The 22,399-nt window shown below is 42.3% G+C and overlaps 2 protein-coding genes across 5 annotated transcripts; both read left to right on the forward strand.

Moving 5' to 3' along the window:
• The first annotated feature begins 1,320 nt into the window (after nt 1–1,320).
• Nucleotides 1,321–14,403, forward strand: mocos (molybdenum cofactor sulfurase). Of its 2 annotated transcripts, XM_086258447.1 has the most exons (15): nt 1,321–1,732; nt 1,815–1,904; nt 2,011–2,077; nt 2,177–2,821; nt 2,925–3,001; nt 3,137–3,336; nt 3,431–3,547; nt 3,642–4,022; nt 4,130–4,292; nt 4,425–4,506; nt 4,905–5,029; nt 12,045–12,141; nt 12,286–12,427; nt 12,515–12,619; nt 12,759–14,403. In XM_086258447.1, exons 1-15 carry the CDS (start codon nt 1,621–1,623, stop codon nt 12,864–12,866), a joined length of 2,511 nt encoding a protein of 836 aa, XP_086114573.1. In that variant the 5' UTR covers nt 1,321–1,620; the 3' UTR covers nt 12,867–14,403. The 2 variants fall into 2 exon arrangements, 1 of the variants encoding a protein (XP_086114573.1); XR_015124366.1 differs by lacking the exons at nt 12,286–12,427; nt 12,515–12,619; nt 12,759–14,403 and adding an exon at nt 10,302–10,461 and having other exon boundaries at nt 12,045–12,135.
• A 1,133-nt stretch (nt 14,404–15,536) lies between these two features.
• On the forward strand, nt 15,537–22,139 carry LOC147315573 (lysophosphatidylserine lipase ABHD12). Of its 3 annotated transcripts, XM_086258450.1 has the most exons (14): nt 15,541–15,777; nt 16,276–16,357; nt 17,549–17,664; nt 17,758–17,863; nt 18,011–18,130; nt 18,247–18,277; nt 18,364–18,409; nt 18,729–18,858; nt 19,996–20,033; nt 20,481–20,563; nt 20,672–20,754; nt 20,873–20,951; nt 21,091–21,212; nt 21,311–22,139. In XM_086258450.1, the coding sequence occupies exons 1-14, from the start codon at nt 15,702–15,704 to the stop codon at nt 21,330–21,332; spliced, it is 1,134 nt and encodes a 377-aa protein (XP_086114576.1). In that variant the 5' UTR covers nt 15,541–15,701; the 3' UTR covers nt 21,333–22,139. The 3 variants fall into 3 exon arrangements, with proteins under 3 accessions (XP_086114577.1, XP_086114578.1, XP_086114576.1); XM_086258451.1 differs by lacking the exon at nt 16,276–16,357 and having other exon boundaries at nt 15,537–15,777; XM_086258452.1 differs by lacking the exons at nt 18,247–18,277; nt 18,364–18,409; nt 18,729–18,858 and having other exon boundaries at nt 15,539–15,777.
• The last annotated feature ends 260 nt before the right edge of the window (nt 22,140–22,399 follow it).

Below are 22,399 nucleotides of genomic sequence, written 5' to 3' on the forward strand. Positions count from 1 at the left end.
GGCCTTTATTTCAGAGTTAAGACAAGGTTAGAGGTTAAGCAGTAAAAGTAAGCAAAGTTTTATCCAGTTATAACAAAACAGGTTCAACAGGGTGTCTCTTTGTGTCCAAACTGCAAGTAGAATCAGAAGCACAAGAGGAGCATCAAAGCATTCAAGGGCATAGCATGTGACAGCTATTTCTATCCTTTCAGAGACCATGAGATGATCTGGCATTTCATGCCAATCACTTGTGACTAATTTCTTCTCCTTCATGTACCTTGTCTGTCAACTAGATTAAAAAGTCAGGGATTAGATGTAATTGGATTACAGTGAAGTGATTACTTAGACCTGCTGGTGTAATCAGTTACAGTTACTGAAAGCAGAGTACATGTAGTGGTTACCCAAATGGGAAAAACTAGATAAAGGATAAAATATACACACTGCCCTTGCATGATTTTCTGTGGCTTTCTAGCTCTATAGCTAGCACATCTTAATCATCACACAGTATTATTGTGAACTAATCAATATTTTTAATCAGTCACTTCTGATTAATGCCCTCGTTTGTGCATCCTGTTAGCCAGCGAGGCTAGGAGTCGGATGATATGTAAGAGGTACTGAGAAGCAATTTCTCATGCTTGTTACTCAAAGCAGTGATTTCAGATGTCTTGGAAGGAATTTAAATGCCTGTACAGGATGAATACACAGTTCATGCTCATGATATTATTTAAATGTATATATGTGCTTAGCACCTGTGAACCTTTCATGTCTGCTGGGCGGACACAACGCACTCAAAAATCTGATGGATGCCCCATATATGAAAATGACAGCTATAGATTATGTGTCAGTGCAGATCTCTCATCAGCTGCCAGAAACACATGTACGTGCATAATGCATGTATTTCTACAGCCAGCGCCCCCTTTGGAATGTGTTAAAAATATATATTTCATCTGATAATTAAGAAATGTTGATGTAAGGAAATATACTGTGTCCCAACTTTTGGTTTTATATCCCACAGCACCATCTGTTTTACAGTAAAAACACATAAAATTACACAATATAAAAGAACATTTTTTAAGGTAGATAGACTTAAAACTGCATGACTCTCACTTATCGTTAATCACATTCACAAAGAATACCTGGCCTCCCAATAAGCTTACAAGATTCAACTAACCTATATTAAAAACCAGTGTACATTTTTAAGGACTTTTTTTTCTCTAAGCTAAACATTTTTAAGATTGCCAACCGTTTATCTGATGCTCTTCTACAAAAATTGGCCAAAAGCGAAGGTTGAGATTTTTTTTTTCCACGTGACCGCAGTGCAGCTACAACAGTTTTGATTGGTCCAAGGAGCAGCATGTTTTGGTGCTCTCTTCCGTCTTCCGTCTTCCTAGCAGTAAATAAATAAATAGTCATTACACCGAGGTAAAGTAACACCAACATCTGCTGGGTCGGCCGGTCTTACGCACAGGGACTACAAATGGACGAGGACTACAAAAGCTCAGCTGCTGTCCGCCGGACTTTACACTCTAGCAGAGTCGATCAGTAACCTACGCAGTGATAAGGACTGCGTTTGAAATATCTGAAGCAGGAGCAGTCCCGCTGTGTTTTGTGTTACCTTTGTTCGGCGGAACAATTGTCATAATGGCTTTTCACCAACTTTGCACTTTTGAAACTTTTCAGCAGGTCTCGGGGCGCTACGGTTATGGAGAAAACTTCAGAGACGTGATCGAGCAGGAGTTCACGCGGATTAAAGGTAATGATTGTGCTCAGTCCTGAGCAGCAGCTGTAGTGACGGAACCGCTGGCTGTAAACCGTTGCTTCTCTGTTGTAAACAGGGATAACATACCTGGATCATGCAGCAGCTACTTTGTATCCCGAGTCTGTGCTTAGGGACTACTGCCGGGACATTACAAGCAATCTGTACGGTGAGACAAGTCACATAAAATCCCACCAAGTGTTACTGCTATGTGGTTATTTTTCCTTGAGCCATGAAATTTAAAAGCATCTCCTTTTTGTTTTTCCCCCCAATAGGAAACCCCCACAGCCACAACCCCAGCAGCAGACTCACACATGACACGGTGGACCGGGTCAGATACAGGTAAAGTCTGTGCATGCTCTCAAAAGCCTTAATAATGGGCCAGCAACTCCTTCAGTTGGTACTTTGCTGGAATAAATGAGTGAAAACATTTTCTTACAGGGTATTGCAGCATTTTAACACCACCCCTGAGGAGTACTCTGTGATTTTCACTTCTGGTTGTACAGCCGCTCTTAAATTAGTGGCTGAGAGCTTTCCCTGGAGGTCGCACACAGAGAGCCAAGCAGGGAGTCACTTCTGCTACCTCACTGACAGCCATACCTCTGTAGTTGGCATGAGAGGACTGACTTCTAGCCGGGGGGTGGTTACCCAGCCCGTCTCCCCGCAGGAATTGGAAAACAGAGCAAAGGATGAAGCTCAAGTTGAAGATGTTATTTGCCAGACACCGCACCTCTTCTGCTACCCAGCACAGAGCAACTTCTCAGGGAGGAAGTATCCCCTTAGCCATGTGAAAGGCATCCAGGCGAGACGCCTTTACCCAGCGTGCGCCCACCAAGGCCGCTGGTTTGTGTTGCTCGATGCAGCCTCTTATGTCAGTTGTTCGCCTCTAAGCCTACAGGACTGCCCTGCTGATTTCATTCCTATCTCTTTCTACAAGATATTTGGCTTCCCCACAGGTCTGGGGGCGCTTCTTGTCCGTAACGACGCAGCAGACATACTAAAAAAGACTTATTTTGGAGGAGGCACAGCAGCAGCTTACCTTTCCAGAGAAGATTATTATGTGCAGGCAGCAAATATTTCTGACAGGTAAAACATTCTTACAGCCCATCGAAGGCCAGATAGTCTCTGAGAACTCACTGTTGTGAGCATCTGTATTCAAAACGCAATGTTTTCTCTCTCCCCGATAAAGATTTGAAGATGGCACTGTGTCCTTCTTGGACATCATTGGCTTAAATCACGCATTTGAAGCTCTTTACAGAATCACAGGTACTGTTGCCAGAGCATGGCGATTCATTCAATCTGTTTAATAGCGAAATCATGATGCGTATGCGGGTTGTTTATAATCTGCCTCAGGTTAAAAACAACAACCCTCAACCTTCGTTTATTTCTTTTTCCCTTCAGGGGGCATGCACAACATCCAGCAGCACACGTTCGGCCTGGCACGATACACTTACATGCTGCTGTCAAGTCTTTGCCATGGCAACGGGAGACCAGTGGCTCACATATACACCGAAGGCCAGTTTGACAGTCCAATCACACAGGGCGCAGTCCTGAACTTCAACCTAATGGATTCAAATGGACAGATAATTGGCTATTCACAGGTGCATGTGGAAAACAGAATTTACTTCTATTTCATAACAGTCTAATAATTGTGTGTTTATGTAAAGGAGGTGAAATAATTTCTGTCACTCACAGGTCGACAGAATGGCCAACCTGTACAATATTCACGTGCGCACGGGTTGCTTCTGCAACACGGGGGCATGTCAGTCCTTCCTCGGGATCACCAGTCAGCGGGTGAAGAGGAACCTGCAGGTGAGAGATGAAAGAAAGAGAAAATTGTCAAAGTCGGTTAAGGGCATGCGTAGGTAGAATGAAACGTCTCTCTCTCTCTCTTTTTCTCTTCAAGGCCGGCCACGTCTGTGGAGACAACATCGACATAGTGGATGGCCAGCCGACCGGATCTGTTCGAGTGTCCTTCGGCTACATGTCAACATTTGAAGACTGTCAAAAGTTCCTGAACTTTGTGGCGGAGTGCTTCGTAGAGAAACCCGTCAGAGTAGACCAAGAGAGGCTACAGGAGTTAAAAAGAGCTGCTGCAGCGTCAGAGGACTCCAATGAATCTCCTTCAATCAAAATTACTAATGGAGAAGTATATAAAGGAGATGAAAAGAAGCCCACAGAAGCATCACTGAAGGGATTTCAACTGAGAGACTCAAACAGCCATGGGGTGGCTTATACTCTGACCAACATATACATCTATCCTATCAAATCTTGTGGAGCGTATGAGGTTTGAGAACAGCCCAGCCTTATCTCTCGTCTTTCTTTTCTAACCTTTTTCTCTCCTCCCCCTTCTTCCACTCTACCTGTTTTGATTTGACTCTGCTCTTCATGCAGGTCCACGACTGGCCGGTGGGCCCGCTGGGTTTACTGTATGACAGAGGCTGGATGGTGGTAAATGGAAACGGCGTTTGCCTGAGTCAGAAGAGGGAGCCACGTTTGTGTCTCATTCGCCCGCAAGTCCACATTCGCTCCAACAAATTGCTCCTGCAGGCACCAGGTCAGACACTCAGTCCATGGCTCACTGGGAATACATTTTTAAAATATATGTCTAAATTTCAGTTAGTCCGATTTTTGTGCCGTAAACTTCAACGAGGATTTTTGTTTTGCTTTTTCTTCAATCGCCCTACAGGGATGGATACCATTTCTGTTCCCCTGGAAAACAACAATCATTCGCACACGAGGGTGTGTCATAGTAAAGTTTGTGGTGACAGGTGAGCTGGCAGCGTTTGAGACATCCGAAAAGCATGAGCTGCAGGAAATATTGTGACACATGTCATTTGTTCTTTGTTTTTCTCTCGTGTCAACGCTCTCCCTACCTGTGTCGTTCTTTATGCTACCCCTTCTTTGCGGATGGCATTATAAGGCCCTCCTCTCCCAGCTTCTTATGAAATTCCTGCTGCTTACCATTTTTAGGGGAAAACAAACAATAGAGCACTGGATGATATTAATCTCCTCTGACAGATCCCCACATGACGAGTCACAAGCTTAAAAAAAAAGCCATTCACCCAGTGATTCTCCGATTAGATGTCACAGCAAATAGTAAGCAGCATCAAAACTCTGTAGATTTACCCCGGGGGTCTCCTGAATATAATCTTCCTCCTTCCCCAAGGGTGGAGACTGTCGACTGTGGGGATGAGGCTGCATCATGGCTTTCAGACTTCCTTGGACAGCCGTGCCGCCTGATAAAACAAAGGCCTGATTTCACCCGAGAAATGAAGAAAAGGCCGAGTGAAGGTACCAGTACAAGCGTTTCACCTGTTTTGCCTCGCCTTTCTCTGTTTACTCCAGATTTATGTGGAATACAGTACACGAGCAGTGTGACCTTGCATTCAGTAATGCTGGCAACATCTTTTTCTGTAACACTGCTTAAGAGCGTCAGATTGTAATCCGAAAGACTGTGAAAATGCTGCGTATGCCAGGGATTCTCAGCCAAGGATGTGAATCCCTCATTTAGACTGGAACATGCGATTTGATTTTAAAAAATCACACCTACTGAGCAAACATTCACACCTGATTCCTTTTGCACTTTGCAATGTGTGAAAATTATTAATAAGGGAGCAGAAAACATGCCCCAATATGTTCATTTCATCCTCTATATTTTCTTTTTGGGCTCCACTGGAGTAGCTTTGGATGACTCACAGTTCAAAACAATCCTTATTTATCTTATTCCTAGCTTGTGTGCGCCACTCTGACACAAGCCATCCATCCATCCATCCGCTTCCGCTTATCCTTTTTCAGGGTCGCGGGGGGCGCTGGAGCCTATCCCAGCTGTCATAGGGCGAGAGGCGGGGTACACCCTGGACAGGTCGCCAGTCTGTCGCAGGGCCAACATACAGGGACAGACAACCATTCGCACTCACTTTCATTCGCACATTCACACCTAGTGACAATTTGGGTTATCCAATTAACCTATCCCCACTAAGTGCATGTCTTTGGACGGTGGGAGGAAGCCGGAGTACCCGGAGGGAACCCACGCAAACACGGGGAGAACATGCAAACTCCACACAGAAAGACCCCGGCCTGATGTTGGAATTGAACTCAGGACCTTCTTGCTGTGCGGCAACAGTGCTAACCACCATGCCACCGTGCTGCCAGAGTGCTAATTCACTCTCCCAGCCTTAAGCCAACGTTTTTCTGATTGGCTGTTCCATTGTAAACACAAGATATGTATATTTAAAGTGCTTATCTAAAAGTAGTGCATACCTGATTAATGAGTTAAATGTCACAACTCAGTGGCTTAAAACTGTGTACTTAAATTTTGTACAATAGTTCAATGAAATTGTAGTACTGTCCCATGTCAGCGTTAATATAAAGGCAAGCAAAACACAATAAATAAATGCATAAAGTGCATCAAGTTCAGTTGTTATAGTTAATATGACTTCATAAAAGTGAACTTAATCTGAGTATGGAGAGCCAGGATTTTAATGGCAAGCCTGTGCTACAAACTGGAGATGAGGGATTTGAAAGCTCTGGACATTTAGCATCCAGGGAGAATCTAAGGCTAGGATTATACCAGGAAATACTTACTTATACTTTTGCATGTATACAACGGTCAGCTTGGGTCTGCATGACTTAAATTTCCCCATCAGATGGTGAACTTGAGGCTCTGTGCAGACCTCAGAGTCACTCCCACTTTGTTATGAACAAATGGACTTGTGGCTGCTACCACTGGCCTGACTTATGCTCCTTGAAGAGGAATGCACACAAATCCAGACACCACGGTGTCTGGATTCACTTTGAAAGAGTATGATGAGAGGAGCCATGTGAAGTCGGTGCCATTGTACTGCTGTGTCTTTTGAGCTACAGCAAATTAGGACATCTCAGCCTCGCCTGTGCAGATGCCGATCGTTCTTTGTTTTGAAATCTGCCTTTTGCGAGTCTCCAGATTATCCTGGCGTTTAATATACATTTCTGACATCTTCATTTCCCACACTCCACATCTTTGGAACTTTTTTATTTGTATCCAAGCTAAGCAACAAGGCCAAGGGATGTAAGCACATAAGGAAAAAAAGCTGCCGTTCCCAGAGTGGCCTTGAGGCTTACTCCAAAAGTGAGTAAAACCCTGTAGACTCCAATGTTAAAAAGCCCAAATTTATACACATAAAAGCTGCAGAACATAATTTTGATCTCTATGGTCACATCTCACTTAATAACAACAGTACAACTATATGACAACTACACTGTGTGTGTGTGTGTGTGTGTGTGTGTGTGTGTGTGTGTGTGTGTGTGTGTGTATATGTATATGTATATATGTGTGTGTGTATATATGTATATATGTATATATGTGTGTGTGTATATGTATGTGTATATATGTATATGTGTATATTAGGGGTGCAACGATACACAAAATTCACGGTTCGGTTCGGTTCGATACTTTGGTGTCACGGTTCGATATTTTTTCGATACAAAAAAATTTTCATGCCTTTTTAATTTGTCATTTATTAAAATTATAAATATATATATTTTAACTCAAAAGTACAGTTTTTAAATTTAATGTTGCTGAAACAAAAATAATTAAAAAAATAAATATATCTGATTGAGGAATCACTCATCTTTGGAAAAGAGAGTTTATTACAGAGAAATGGCTCTTTCCAAAATAAAAGCTATACTATACGCTTCTTCTGGGCTATATTCTCAGCAGCATATTGTAGCGGGTCAGGGCTGTTCGGGGTTCTGTTTGTACAGTTATGTTTTGTTTATGTTGCCATAGTGACGGGTGACGCCCTCTTGCTGCGACGGTGTGTCCTTCCGGGGTCAGAGGGCGCCCTGTGTGTTGTTGTTGTTGTTGCTGTGCGGTTGCCGCGCTGAGCAGTTAGCTAGCGGCAGTGTTCTTCTGCAGATGTCAATAAACGGCTGTGCTCCCTGGCTAGCTCACGGGAAGCAAGACCAAACAACACCTCCGTCTCCTCGTTGTCTGAGCTCGCCACATTGGTGTCAGAAGTGGGATGATGGTGGCACCCCATGTTCTGACCCGAGTGACTTTTCCCCCGCCTGTCGTGACCGGCGGTGCACCTAAAGAAGGCACCTGGATATTTGCAAAGTGAAAGCAAAAAACAAGCGCAAATTCAAACGCGATTTCAATATGTCACATATTGACAGTGGCTCACCGATGCCAATGACATAATTACCCAGCTACATTTCCGAAAGAATGCAAAAGCATTGACATATATTTTTCCTTCCTACAATAGCCCGACGGGCAGGGCAGAGAGAGATTTTGGTAGCCCGACTAGAAAAATCGCTAGCCCGATTTTGCAAGCCCTGTGTTACAGGCATGGCCCTTTAAGGATGAAGCCTGATGGGGAAATGTATTCGGGATGTGTGTAGCGGGACTGCCTGGTGTGTGTGTGTGTGTGTGTGTGTGTGAAGAGAGAGAGCGGAGAAGGGGAAAAAGTAACGGTTAGCTACAGAAGAGACGGAAAGAAAATAAATGAAAGGAATATAATAACTCCCTCGACAGCCAGAGTTGTGTCGGCGATGCTCGCTGTGAGTAAACTGTTTCAGCCCACTGTACGCTGTGTTCGTGCCTTAGAGAAGAAATAAAGTTCGGTGAAGCAGTTTCCTACGCCTCCTTCGATCTTTTTGCTAGCGGAGTTGACCTGTATAGTAAGCTGTTGCCGGCTACGAGTCAGTTATGGAACCTTCAAGTAACTGCCAGAGGTTTCCTTACTACGGTTCGGGGCCGCGGATCTGGCGCGGTAACACCTGTATCTGATTGAGGAATCACTCATCTTTGGAAAAGAGAGTTTATTACAGAGAAATGGCTCTTTCCAAAATAAAAGCTATACTATACGCTTCTTCTGGGCTATATTCTCAGCAGCATATTGTAGCGGGTCAGGGCTGTTCGGGGTTCTGTTTGTACAGTTATGTTTTGTTTATGTTGCCATAGTGACGGGTGACGCCCTCTTGCTGCGACGGTGTGTCCTTCCGGGGTCAGAGGGCGCCCTGTGTGTTGTTGTTGTGGCTGTGCGGTTGCCGCCCTGAGCAGTTAGCTAGCGGCAGTGTTCTTCTGCAGATGTCAATAAACGGCTGTGTTCCCTGGCTAGCTCACGGGAAGCAAGACCAAACAACACCTCCGTCTCCTCGTTGTCTGAGCTCGCCACATTGGTGTCAGAAGTGGGATGATGGTGGCACCCCATGTTCTGACCCGAGTGACTTTTCCCCCGCCTGTCGTGACCGGCGGTGCACCTAAAGAAGGCACCTGGATATTTGCAAAGTGAAAGCAAAAAACAAGCGCAAATTCAAACGCGATTTCAATATGTCACATATTGACAGTGGCTCACCGATGCCAATGACATAATTACCCAGCTACATTTCCGAAAGAATGCAAAAGCATTGACATATATTTTTCCTTCCTACAATAGCCCGACGGGCAGGGCAGAGAGAGATTTTGGTAGCCCGACTGGAAAAATCGCTAGCCCGATTTTGCAAGCCCTGTGTTACAGGCATGGCCCTTTAAGGATGAAGCCTGATGGGGAAATGTATTCGGGATGTGTGTAGCGGGACTGCCTGGTGTGTGTGTGTGTGTGTGTGTGTGTGAAGAGAGAGAGCGGAGAAGGGGAAAAAGTAACGGTTAGCTACAGAAGAGACGGAAAGAAAATAAATGAAAGGAATATAATAACTCCCTCGACAGCCAGAGTTGTGTCGGCGATGCTCGCTGTGAGTAAACTGTTTCAGCCCACTGTACGCTGTGTTCGTGCCTTAGAGAAGAAATAAAGTTCGGTGAAGCAGTTTCCTACGCCTCCTTCGATCTTTTTGCTAGCGGAGTTGACCTGTATAGTAAGCTGTTGCCGGCTACGAGTCAGTTACGGAACCTTCAAGTAACTGCCAGAGGTTTCCTTACTACGGTTCGGGGCCGCGGATCTGGCGCGGTAACACCTGTATCTGATTGAGGAATCACTCATCTTTGGAAAAGAGAGTTTATTACAGAGAAATGGCTCTTTCCAAAATAAAAGCTATACTATACGCTTCTTCTGGGCTATATTCTCAGCAGCATATTGTAGCGGGTCAGGGCTGTTCGGGGTTCTGTTTGTACAGTTATGTTTTGTTTATGTTGCCATAGTGACGGGTGACGCCCTCTTGCTGCGACGGTGTGTCCTTCCGGGGTCAGAGGGCGCCCTGTGTGTTGTTGTTGTGGCTGTGCGGTTGCCGCCCTGAGCAGTTAGCTAGCGGCAGTGTTCTTCTGCAGATGTCAATAAACGGCTGTGCTCCCTGGCTAGCTCACGGGAAGCAAGACCAAACAACACCTCCGTCTCCTCGTTGTCTGAGCTCGCCACATTGGTGTCAGAAGTGGGATGATGGTGGCACCCCATGTTCTGACCCGAGTGACTTTTCCCCCGCCTGTCGTGACCGGCGGTGCGCCAAAAGAAGGCACCTGGACATTTGCAGGACTTTGTGTGGGGCAATGGGGTCGTCGGGGACGACTGACCCCTTAGGCGGGGGCTATGTAGCGGGTCAGGGCTGTTCGGGGTTCTGTTTGTACAGTTATGTTTTGTTTATGTTGCCATAGTGACGGGTGACGCCTTCTCGCTGCGACGGTGTGTCCTTCCGGGGTCAGAGGGCGCTCTGTGTGTTGTTGTTGCTGTGCGGTTGCCGCGCTGAGGAGTTAGCTAGCGGCAGTGTTCTTCTGCAGATGTCAATAAACGGCTGTGCTCCCTGGCTAGCTCACGGTAAGCAAGACCAAACGACACCTCCCTCTCCTCCTTGTCTGAGCTCGCCACAATATTAAACATATCAGGTCCCCATGAGGAGAATCATGTGCTAACGGCTGTCTAAATGACTCGGGTAAAGTTTGTAACATGCATGCTTGTTGTTTTTGTCTGCTTCCACTTGTCTTTGCACTAGGATGATGTCGGCGTAAATGTGCAGTCATATTCGTTGTGTTCCCACTAGTGCTCCGTTATCGAGCTACCCCTGCGTGGGGCTAGACGGCTAACACGTTAACGAGCTAACTGCTCGCTAACACACTAGTTCCCACCCATGTAATTGAGCATTGCGTGGCACATCCAACATACTGTTTTACTTTAGTCCATGACGCGCTTACCTTCAGGGTCATATGTCACATGAAAACCAAAATAATTCCAAACGCCACATCTGAATGAGGGTGGGGAAGGTTCAATTTGCCATGTTGCAAGGAGAGCTTAACTTCTGTCTCGCTAGCTTGCCCTGCGCTCGTCCTTCTGATGATGCTGTCTGTGTTGAGCGCTCAGTGGATCTGCGCTCGACAGTGCAGCCTAGGCTGAGTAGTCGAACGCAGATTTACTGAGCGCTCAACACAGACAGCATCGTCAGAAGGAAAGTTGATAAAATAAATTACAAATGTTGTATTGTTCGATACATATGCGTACCGAACCGAAAGCACTGTATCGAACGGTTCAATATCGATACGAGTATCGTTGCACCCCTAATATGTATATATGCTATACTGTATAGTGCAGACTATCCAAAAAAATTGCATGTGCATAAAACAAAGTGCATTTGTGTTTTCCACCACTGTAGTTTATGGAGCTTGCTAAATGAGCTTGCTAACCATAGTCAACTGATTAAAAAAAATAAATAAATCAATAACAGCATTAATAAAGCACGGAGTTAAGAAAACAATGGCTGAATCCATCAGTTTATGCACTAATCCAGTGTACAGTACCACTGCTGATTACGTCTTTAGGAATGTTATGATCTCAGGTTATTGTCCATTTTCTGTAGAGCACTAAGAAACTTGTTGCAACTGTGAAATTTCACTCGAATCTTTAATATTTGTTAGGCCATAACTGGCAATTTGACAAATAAACACTCAGAGAGCAATTCTGCAGTCTGGAAAAACTAACTCTTGCTTCAGTATAATATTTCTTGACAAGTTTTATTTACTAGACAACTTCTGTCATAATATCTAATCAATAATTATTTCCTTTTAATTTAAAAAACAAAAATGTATTTATTGTGGTATAACCATCTAATTTTTTGTGGCTGCTCTTTCTCTGCTACAGTTTCTGCAGCTGTCACTTCCTTGTACATTCTCTGATATTTTTTTTAAGAATATTTCAAGGACACAGTGATAGATTTCATCCGTGTAACCCAACAAAACATTTTGTGTGTTGAATTGTGAGTGCGCATTTGGATGTGTGCCAAGATTCACTTACATTTTCCAAATGCTGTATTTCAGTAAAACCTCAATTACCAGACTTTTTAAAACGACAGTGTTAATGAAAATGTTTTCCTCAGCTCACTGTGCTAATATGAAGTTGTTCCCTTCTAGCTGCCACCTCCACATCGCTCTCCCTGGTAAATGAAGCTCAGTATCTCATGATCAGCCGTGCCAGCGTGGAGCTCATTCAGAACCTAATGAGCAGCAGGTTTGAACACATGGCATGTTATTCAAAATACACATGGCTCCAGTGAAATATTCAGGATGCGTCGATGTCTGTACATTTGCATCACAGTGGGTCATTTACACAGCAAGGCAAACTAACATGCAATTTCCCCATTTGCCTTCTCAGGCAGGACGATTCTGAGGGCGATCAGCTCCTTGACACACAGAGTGTCATTAGCCGCTTCCGGGCCAATTTAGTCATCGCTGGTGTCGAACCGTTTGAGGAGGATAATTGGTCACACTTGGTTATTGGCAGTACTCAATTCATGGTGAGCTGACACTTTGAGATAAATGATGAAATCTTCAACTGCGGATTTGTCCAAAATGAATATGCTCCCTCTGTGATTAACCTGAAGGTTGCAGGACATTGTGGAAGATGTCACATGGTTGGAATTGACCAAGACACAGGAAGCAAAACAAAAGAGCCGCTAATGTCTCTATCTGCTTACCGCAGCGGGAAGGTCAGTCAAAAGCAATTACTGCACCTTCATGTAGATGCTTTGTGTGGTTGTGTGTTTGTTTGTGTGTGTGTGTGTGTGTGTGTGTGTGTGGCAACTCAAACGCTCTGCTATTTTGTGATTTTTTTTAATTTTTTTTTAGGTGACCTTTGGTGTTTACCTGACCCATCAGCTAACAGAGGGCTCCACCGCAGCAGCCAATGTCCTCTCGGTCGGTTCCCTCATACAGCCCAAGCCAAACAGTTCTTAAAGCAGTCGTCTGCAACATCCTCTTAATTTATTTCAGTGACATCTCTGGTCCTTAGAGGCCTTTTCTCTGCTGTGCATCCTAAATATCACCTGTCAAACACTGACAGAGTTACTGGAGACGTTTGCTCATTTTCTTTGTATAACCTGAGTGGTCCTCAAGTGTCCTTTTCATGCCACATCATTCAGGCTTTCAGATTGTTGTGATGGAAAATGTATGACATTTGGGGATTTTTTTTTTTAATGTAAAGAAGATGTGAAATAAAAAAAAAAACTGCTGTCACAACTTTGTTGTTGAGCAAATGCATTGCAAGGAGGGTTTTTTTTCTCTCTAGAAATAGAAATGTGTACAATTACAAACCAATTCCAGAAAAGTTGGGTTGCTGTGTAAAAGGTAAATAAAAAAAAAACAGAATGCAATCCCCATCACTTTAAACCAACTTTGTCTTCAATGGCTGTTCCTTCCACAGAAAAGAAAAGAAAGTGGCTTGTGCTCACAGCCAGAGCTGAGTGCTTTAGATGACCACATTAATGGAGCCAAGAGTAGAAAAAAATGACTGAAAAGAATGTTTAGATCCCTATGAAGCCCCAGCTTTTGGCTCATAGAGGATACACCCACCTCATTATTTGAAACTTTGGCCGTGTATAATATGAGCATCCACCATCCTAGCAATTTTTCATTTCAATAACTGTCATAAGCCTTTGAATCGTGGAGTGTCCGTTTCTTCATCTCAGAGTCAACTTTCACTAAGACAGCAACTGCAGACTCCCAAATGCTCTTCAGAGAGGTGTGCTGGCTTAGTGACAATACACAGTGAACTACTTTGATGCATGCGTAATGATGTGCAGTAACAGCAGCCCGTGTCTTTATGTATTTTGATTCAGTTCAGTTGTATTTATACAGTGCCAGTCAACAACAACGACTTTCAGTGCAAGAGCAAGGCTTGACCAGAGAACCCTACAACACAGCACAGAGAACTCTTACTCAGAGGTGGTTGTGCTCCAGCGTAGCTGAGGTAATCCTGCAACTTAATACAAGGTGTGGATCATTTTAGGCCTCATCATCATTATCATTCATCTGATGCAGAGCTGGAAAATAGGCATATAGAAATAATGACAAAGTCAAAGTGCGCCAATAATTGTGCACGCTGTGTGGTTTCAATGTGTTATCTGATCCAGAACATGTCAAGCTTGGTGCATTAATCCCAGCTTATATTAACCCTCCAGACAGTTCTTCGTGAAGGTTTTCCCCATGAAGGTTTTTATTGACATTTCCTCCCAAACACACCACCAATGTGACTGCTGCCAAAAATCTAAAACATATTTCTTGCAGTATAGAAACCTCCCAGAGTGTCGGTGATCAGTAAATGCTCCCAAGGGTGCACTAGTGTTTTTGGTGTGGATTGCAAATCTGTTTTTATTTATTTCTTTTTTCTTTTTTGCATCTTATATTTTATATTTTAAAGTGGTCCTGAGCAGTAGCTCTCCAGGCTTGTCAGTTTCAGTCCAGTACTTGTAGCTGGCCATTTTCAAAGGTTTTGTTTTGTCACTTAATGCTGATCTATGAATCATTCAAGCATTAAAATAAACTTACTCAAAGAATGGACTGGAGTTCTGTCTGCGCATAACTTAGCACACTTATCAAAAAAAAACAATTTTAAATGGTATCTTTTGGCTCTTTATCACTAGCAGCCTGTATCATAACACATGATATGTTCTCATTGCTTTAGCTGAATCTACAAAAAATGCAATAGATAACACAGTTTGACAGACATAAAATAATGTTTTTGCACCAGAAATGAGATTCTCTAAGGGCTCTTAGCTGAAAACGTTTTACACGGTGTTCAGCACGCTATTAAATAAGTCTCACAATACTGGACAAGTGTGGGGCAAAAGAAGAAGTGTCAGGTCTAAAATACTGGATCAGAAAATCATGTCCTCATGAAACACATAAAACGTCAGGAAAGACCTGACACAGGACCTGAAAGATGCATCTGGCCCTTCAGTTGATCAATGAAAAATGCTCTCAGTGGAAGGCTGGCAGGCAAGTAGCCATTGTTAATGATGAGAAACAGGGAGGAAAGGCTGAGGTGCATCAAATTACACAAGAAGCATGTCTTATGGAGTGAGGAATCCACATTTTAAATTGTTGGTTCAATTAGTGATCAATATGTGCAAGGGAGGTAAAGCGAGAGGGATAACAGTTAATGTCTACAGCCCTAAATCTCTGCAGTGTTTTGGGGCTGCATTTCAGTCAGTAATGTTGGGGAACTTCAGGTAGCCTGGAGAAGTATTCCCGAAGAGTACTTACATAATACTTAATTTTAGGAAGTATTTTGCCCAAACTCTCCTTTAAATGCTTTTTTTAGTAGATAGTGAAAGAACTGAGCCTTTTCTATCATTTAGTTGTTTATCTATCACTTAATTACTTTGTGGTTGTGGTGAATGGCCAAGACGCAGGTTTTTATTAGGAGGAAAAGCTTTAAAAAGATTTATGCCCCTGTTCACAAAGCCTTGCAGAGAGCCAGACTGGACTCTTGCTTCTGACCCCGGACCTGATGTTTGACACCCTTTGCCACAGACTGTATCGAGCTGTATAGATTGCTGTCTTAAGGTGTGTAACATATATTGTGCTTTGTAGTGCAAACATGTGCTACCTTAACAGCCTCTGGCACCGCCCTTTCACCGCGAATCAGGTCTTTGAACGGACTTCGGTCAAAGTTTGCTGAAGTTCCTTGCGAGCCATATAACTGTCCCAGACGTTTAGCTGTATAGATAAAGTCTCTTTTTGTTCAATATAACTGACCTTAAATAATGAAGAGAAGGGACGTTAAACAGAATGAGCCATCCTCCCACAATAGCGGGGTACAGCGGACTTCCAAATCCAAGAAGAAGGAGGGGACACGGTCACCACAGTGAGTTAGCTAGCTTACCTTACTGCATTAGCTTTTACCTTTTAACGGCTAGTGGAATTAAAAGTCCACTAGCAGTCTGCACTAAGACAGTTTTCGCGTGTAGTTTGTTATTCCGTTTGTTACACGTTTGTAAGCGCAGGACAGGCATTTTACTACATGACGCTATATGGTGTTACTACTACAAGCACGCTTTTACTAGACCATAATAGAGTTGATAGGTTGTTAGCTAGCTAAATGGACATTGAAGCATTGAGCAAACGCATTTAGCGAAGCCAACAATATCAAAAACTCGTAAAGGGCGTTGTTGTAAACATTTGAAAATATGTCTTGCATAATGGTCTACAGATCAATACAGTAACTAGTGGAACAATACAAGTGAGTCATTTTCCCAGAGTACAGGAATTCCTGTAGTGTTGTTGAAAACTAAACTGTGTCAGGGACTGGAAGTGTCTTGAAAATGTGAAAATATAACATCACTAACAGACGCATCTTCTACAGAGCGACTGCCCAGTAAAACAAAGGTTGCATTGCGTCATCCTGCAAAGAATGGCAGCCCGACTATAAACAGGAAAAAAGAGAGGTGATTAATTAAAAATCTGCAGTGAACTTTATTTTTTCAGAAAAGATTTGAATAATAAATTCAAGGAGTTAACTTTAGATAGTGATGGCTTTTGGAACAAGTGACCTCCTAGATGTTTCCCCCGAGCAGTACAGAGAGATCAGTCTTTGACTAAAAGGGCTCTTCTGGCTGATTAAAGTGTTAATGGAAGGGGTGGGATGTATTGTCCATTAATTGGCAATAGTCTGAATAGCATCCTTTTTTTCGCTGTTGCCTCCAGGGAGTCCAGACTGACTCCAATGACAGCCTGCCGTCTTGATTAGATCGTTCAGTTCTTCTCTCCCATATTAATGTCTCTATATTAATGCTGCATTCACAGACTGATAGGACATGTGGAGAGCTGCTTGGTGCACACCAGTGGGAATAAGTGAGCATTTCCAAGTACATCTGCTCAACCTGGTCCACAGACCCTTCAGTGTGTCTCTGAGGGAGATTTTATTTATGTATTTATTTTTTTGGGGGGGGGCTTTTGTTTCTCAGATCTTGCCTGAATAGAGCTGCACTTTTTTTTGCACCACTCAACAAACTCATCCACCACACCCCCGTCCTCCTCTCCCCTCACTTGATGCTTCTCACATTTGCTGAGTCATTCAAACTGTCTGCAGGGATGCAGCTGAATTTAGATGTCATGAAGAGGAGAAGTGGGAGCCAAACTTTTTAGTGTTGCTGTAGTGTTGATTTGGTGTTTTAACACAGATTGGACAGTTAGGGGTAGGCGGAATAAAGTCATCAGAAGTTTATAATAATTTTTGGATAAAGAGAGAAAGTCGGTGTCAGTGCAAACAGGAACGGCCTAGTCTACTGAAATTGTACGCCTCCAGACTGTTTTATACCTTTTGTAAATGCTTTCATGTTTATATGACTGATGCAAAAACAGTGAGTCATGTTCATGGAGATTTTGCACCCCTTGAGTCACTTGCCAGTGTTTTCCCACTCTGTTTGTACACAGTGTTAAGTCTCAGGTGAACATGCTGAAAACCTGCGTATGCCTATTTTCTTTTACACAAAGACAGTGGAACAAGAATCAATGGAGGAATAGTTGAAGAATCTGTCCGATAAGCAGAATTGCCAATCAATAAGATCTTATCAATATCCATCTTTAGTCTCCAGTCACATTGTTTTTATTTCTGTCTTTTTTCTGTCTCCTTATAGGTCCCAAGGGTGGCTAAAAAGGGGCTTATTGGCCCTCTTTGTTATCTTGGTTGTGGTGCCTTTCTCGGTGAAAATGCTTCCAGAATTAATTCAGCACTTTGTTTACACACACAGAAGTATGTGAAAATCCAGTTTGCCGCTTGGATGTACTGTAAATCCTTAGCTTGCTACTCAGAAAAAAAAGCACCTCTCTTTTTTCCTGTTTATAGTCAGCCTGCCATTCTTTGTTGACCTCAGCCGACCTGCTGATTTCTCCCTTAATCACACCATCAACATGTACTTAACATCAGAGGAAGGAATTTCCCTCGGCGTATGGTGAGCATAAGCTAAGTTAAACTTTTTTCTTTTCTTTTTTTTCCTAGCATAGCTTTTAAAATCCTAAGACTAAAGGACAACACTTGTTTTTTAATGATCCAGTTGTTGGTTGTATTTCTAAGCGGTGCATTGTTTTGACCGTCAAAGGCACACTGTCCCTGAAAGTCGGTGGAAGGAGGCACAGGGGAAAGACTTGGCGTGGTACCAAAACACTTTAAGCGATGGAAGTCCAGTTTTCATATATCTTCATGGAAACACAGGCACGAGGTATTATAAATAATGCATTTGTATTACAGCTGCAGATACAAAGAGTAGAGGTTCCACACTTTGGAAAAAATACCAATTTTTTGGCTCTGTGGCTTTTTTTTTAATGAATCCAACAGGGCAGCTCCTCATCGGGTGGGAGTTGCAAAAGTGAGTGATCACAAATACAAACATATTAATCTTTTAAAAGGTCTTTGTGGCCATTCTGATGACAAATAAGTGTTATGTGTCAACAGATATTGAGTGCTCTTGGTTACCATGTCCTAGTGCCTGACTACAGAGGTTGGTACAAATGGAGATTTATGACTCTTATTTAAACATATTTTCTATTTCAGTGCTTTTTAGCCTTAGTATTGATTGTAAAGCAAAACCTTCTCACATTGATTTAATATCATTTGCAGACATATAATCACTGTGAACTAATTTTGTTGCGCTTGATGAGTTGTTTGTTGTAAGGCAGTCAAAAGAGATCAGTTCAGCTTCAGGTCAATGTCTGATGAGGGTTTTCCTCTAAGTGACTGCCACCTTGTGGCTGCTTTGCTCTCAAGCTCAGCTCTCTGACGTGACCGTGAATAGCAAATGATGTGACAAACTCTGGCAGGTTTTGGAGACTCCACCGGAGAGCCAACTGAAGCCGGTCTGACCACTGATTTCCTCTGCGTGTACAACTGGGTCAAAGAACGCAGCAGAAACAGCCTTGTCGTTATCTGGGGACATTCTCTTGGCACTGGGTCAGTAAGGAAAGACTCCTGATGTGCAGCATTTTGGAAACCTTTACACACTCCCAAAAAATGTTTGGAATACTTGTCACATCCTCTTCCTTTTAAAATATTGAAGTAATAATCTGCAACAGTCAAGAGCTATTCTAAATTTCATTATCGAATTGGACAGAAAGCAATAATGCCATTCGACTGTAAAAAGTAAAATTTGCTTGTTGGGGCAAAAAAGTCCTGCATAGGCTGCAAAGTTGGATTTCTACTATAAAACCTGATAGAAGCAGCTGGATGGCGTTGGTACAGTTCTTTTTACTTCAGGCTTAGGATAAGCTGCTGATCTTAACCAGGACCCACCAGATGAACAACTGAAGGTAAATGATGAGAAGCCATAGCATTTTTAGTTCTACCAACTCTTCCAGGCTGTTTTTATATGCAAAAATGATGAACAGGATCAGGAGGCTAATAACATTAATGAGCAAAGTTAACAGTTGTCAAAGAAAACATCTTAAAAATACATAATTTCCTGGTGCTTAAGCCTGGCAGGAGGGTAATTTAAATCTGGAATAATTCATCAGCAACTGTGTGGTAATGATGGCAGATAGTTCACAGCCCAGCTCGGCACCCTAAAGATCCCTGTTTGGAAGTACTTCAGATTTTTGTCACTAGGCAGCAAATTATGGAACCTTACCTGTACTGACTGACTGAATAGAAACGGAGGAAGCCTTATGAATAGGCAAGTGATAAATGCTTTATGCAACGCAGATCCCTCATGAATTGAATATTTCCCGTTTCATATTGAGAAATAGCTTTTCTGTCTTTTTCCAGGTGGAGATAATTCGGTGCTTAATGTCTATTTTTTATGTTAACCTAATTTTTTTGTTCATTTTCTAATATCTGGGTTATTTTTTTTAACAGACGTGTTCATTTTGAAATGAATGTAGTTGCACATTTAGCTGTTTTTCATTGTATTGGTTCACCCTTATAATGCTCAAAACAAGATACCTCGAACCAGTTTGCATTTCTTTAAAAAAACATAATCAAATTGGATTTGGTTGAAATTAGTCGACAGCTGTAATGAATCTGGCAACATCGATGAGATGAGAAGGTGACGTATTGGATAAACTGAAAATGCTTTTCTGTATTTCCGTGCAGAGTGGCGACTAACACTGCAGACAAACTTCTGGAGCAGGGTAGGTTTTGCTACTAATGAATCAAACAAATAGAAGTAATGCCCAATTTAAACTTCTGCGAGGAATCTTTGCAGGGCCTACGACTTAACCTTTGTCCCCACATTTATTTTTGTGCCCTCCATTCTGTTCAGTAACTAATGGTTACCACGTGGTAACCATTAGTTACTGAGTCCTCATGTTGATGCTAAGATTATTTTTCCATATACTGAGGTGATGATTGTTATTATCTCACTGATATATTCAAAGACTGCAGTGAAAAGCAGCACAGGAGGAATCCAATATATAACCCAATATCTGCGGCTACATCGACCAGACGTGTTAGCTGCATTTCTTATAAGGTGCACGTCAGGTTGCGTCGTAGGCTATGATGTAAAGTTCCCGCTGAAGCATAAATTGGGCATAAGAGCATGTGAGCTCAACATGGTGATTGTTTCCCGTTCTTTTCAGGAGTGGTGTTTGATGGGGTGATCCTTGAAGGCGCATTCAATACTGTTCGGCAAAATATTCCTCCATTTAACCCTTTTGCTTGGGTATGCTCGTCTAACCTACCACCTTTAGTATTTGCTGTATTTATTTCATGTGACTGTGTTACTGCATCACAACAGACTTTACAATGACTTTTTTCTTTGTGTTTAAAGCGTTACTGGAAATTTCCAGGCCTTGGTTACTTATACCGAGCACCATGGGAAGATAATAAGTTTGTCTTTCCTACTGAAGAAAAGTAAGTTGGTTATGTATATACAGTAGTGAAATATTAAGAGATATGTAATACGTTAATAAGCTAAAAATGTTATTACTAGAAAAATGCTGTGATTTGATATAGCTCTGTTATTCTGCAGTTTGAAGAAAATGAGAAGCCCCATACTTTTCCTTCATTCTGAGGATGATCACTTGGTTCCCATTGAGGTTGCTCAGCAGGTATCAGTGGCACAGACAGCTGCTTGTCATTTAAAGTAAACTGAGTCAGTGTTTTCATTAGAGCTGTAAGTAATTAATGACTCTTCTAGGAACATTTTTGTTTTAGGTAAACTGAAATTCCTTCTCTTTACTCCCCCAGACATACGAGGTGGCAGCGCGTGCCCAGAATACAGAGAGAGTCAAGCTGGTGACATTTGAAGGGTCTCTGGGATATCTGCACAACGGCTTATACAGAGACCCCCGTCTGCCTGAAATCGTAAAGTGAGAAAACATCACACTAATCGTGCTCGTAGTGATTACACCAAATCTGTTTCATTTCCACAACATGTGTACTGTGTTCCCTCGTGTCTCTTCTACAGGAGGTTTGTGCAGTCTTTGTAATGCTGGAAAGACGTCTGAAGCAGAAAGGCCTCGTCATACTTCACATGGAGACCACTGATTTAATGAGTTGCTTTACTTATTTTGCAAAAGAAAAAGTGATTTACTGAAACATCTTAATGAATTCTGAACACTGTAAATTGAATGAGTTTAAAGTTTTTAATGAACTGAAAGAATTTTTGAAGCTTTTATAAGATTGTGTTTCTAAATGAGTTGCAGCTTTAGGATTGTTAACTGCTGATTTTTGTGATTGTAAATAGGAAATGGAAATGTGAGACATTACCACACAAGTGATAACTTGTGTTATCTTCTGTTATCACAAGTGTCGTTTAAAAAAAAGGAAATAAAGACAGAAATCCTGAGTTACGTCGTCTAAACCACAGAATATGTAGAGCATACAGATAAGTTTTTGAGAATTTCATTTTTATGTCTGTCTTGTTAAAAACAGCTACAAGATGGGATCTCTGAGGACTATAGTTCAACATGTATGATATCCACAAATGTGTTAAAAAAATCTGCTAATATTAAATGATTTCTTCCACTGTAAGGAAATACAAAGAAGGAAACACAAGGAAATGGTATATTTATCATTGCATTAATTAAAGTTATGTTGACTGACTGTGAACCAAGCCCTCTTGTAAATTATGGTAATGTCATGTGCTGTGCAGTTTCACCCAAGTAGGGGGCAGTAAATGAGAAACAAGGTAACTTTCAGGTAAAGTTGAAATTTGTAATGTAAAACTAATTTTCATTTTGAAGCGTCAGAATCTGACTCAGACAATTGTACATATTAAATGAGACCATAGAGCATTTAAGTAGTCAAGGAAGACGAGTGTCTGTTTGAAAATCAGTCTACCAAGTCAGCCTACCTTGAGCTGAACTGTGTCCTTAAAGATAAATGTAGTCAAAGTGCAGCTTGTTACAGTCTTAAACTCAGGTTTAACTTATCAGCTTTATCCAAAGAATAACCTAGAACTGCAATCCAAACAAGTAGGACATTTAGAGGATGCTGCGCTTGCTTAAAATTGTGCATTATCGTGGCTCAGACTGACAAATTGTTCGGACAACTT

This window comes from Aulonocara sp. 'chitande type north' Nkhata Bay, linkage group LG13 (genome assembly GCF_057382095.1).
Source record: "Aulonocara sp. 'chitande type north' Nkhata Bay isolate Kocher_YH1m ecotype deep benthic linkage group LG13, A_spYH_male_GT1.1, whole genome shotgun sequence".
In the NCBI taxonomy this organism is placed as follows: Eukaryota; Metazoa; Chordata; class Actinopteri; order Cichliformes; family Cichlidae; genus Aulonocara; species Aulonocara sp. 'chitande type north' Nkhata Bay.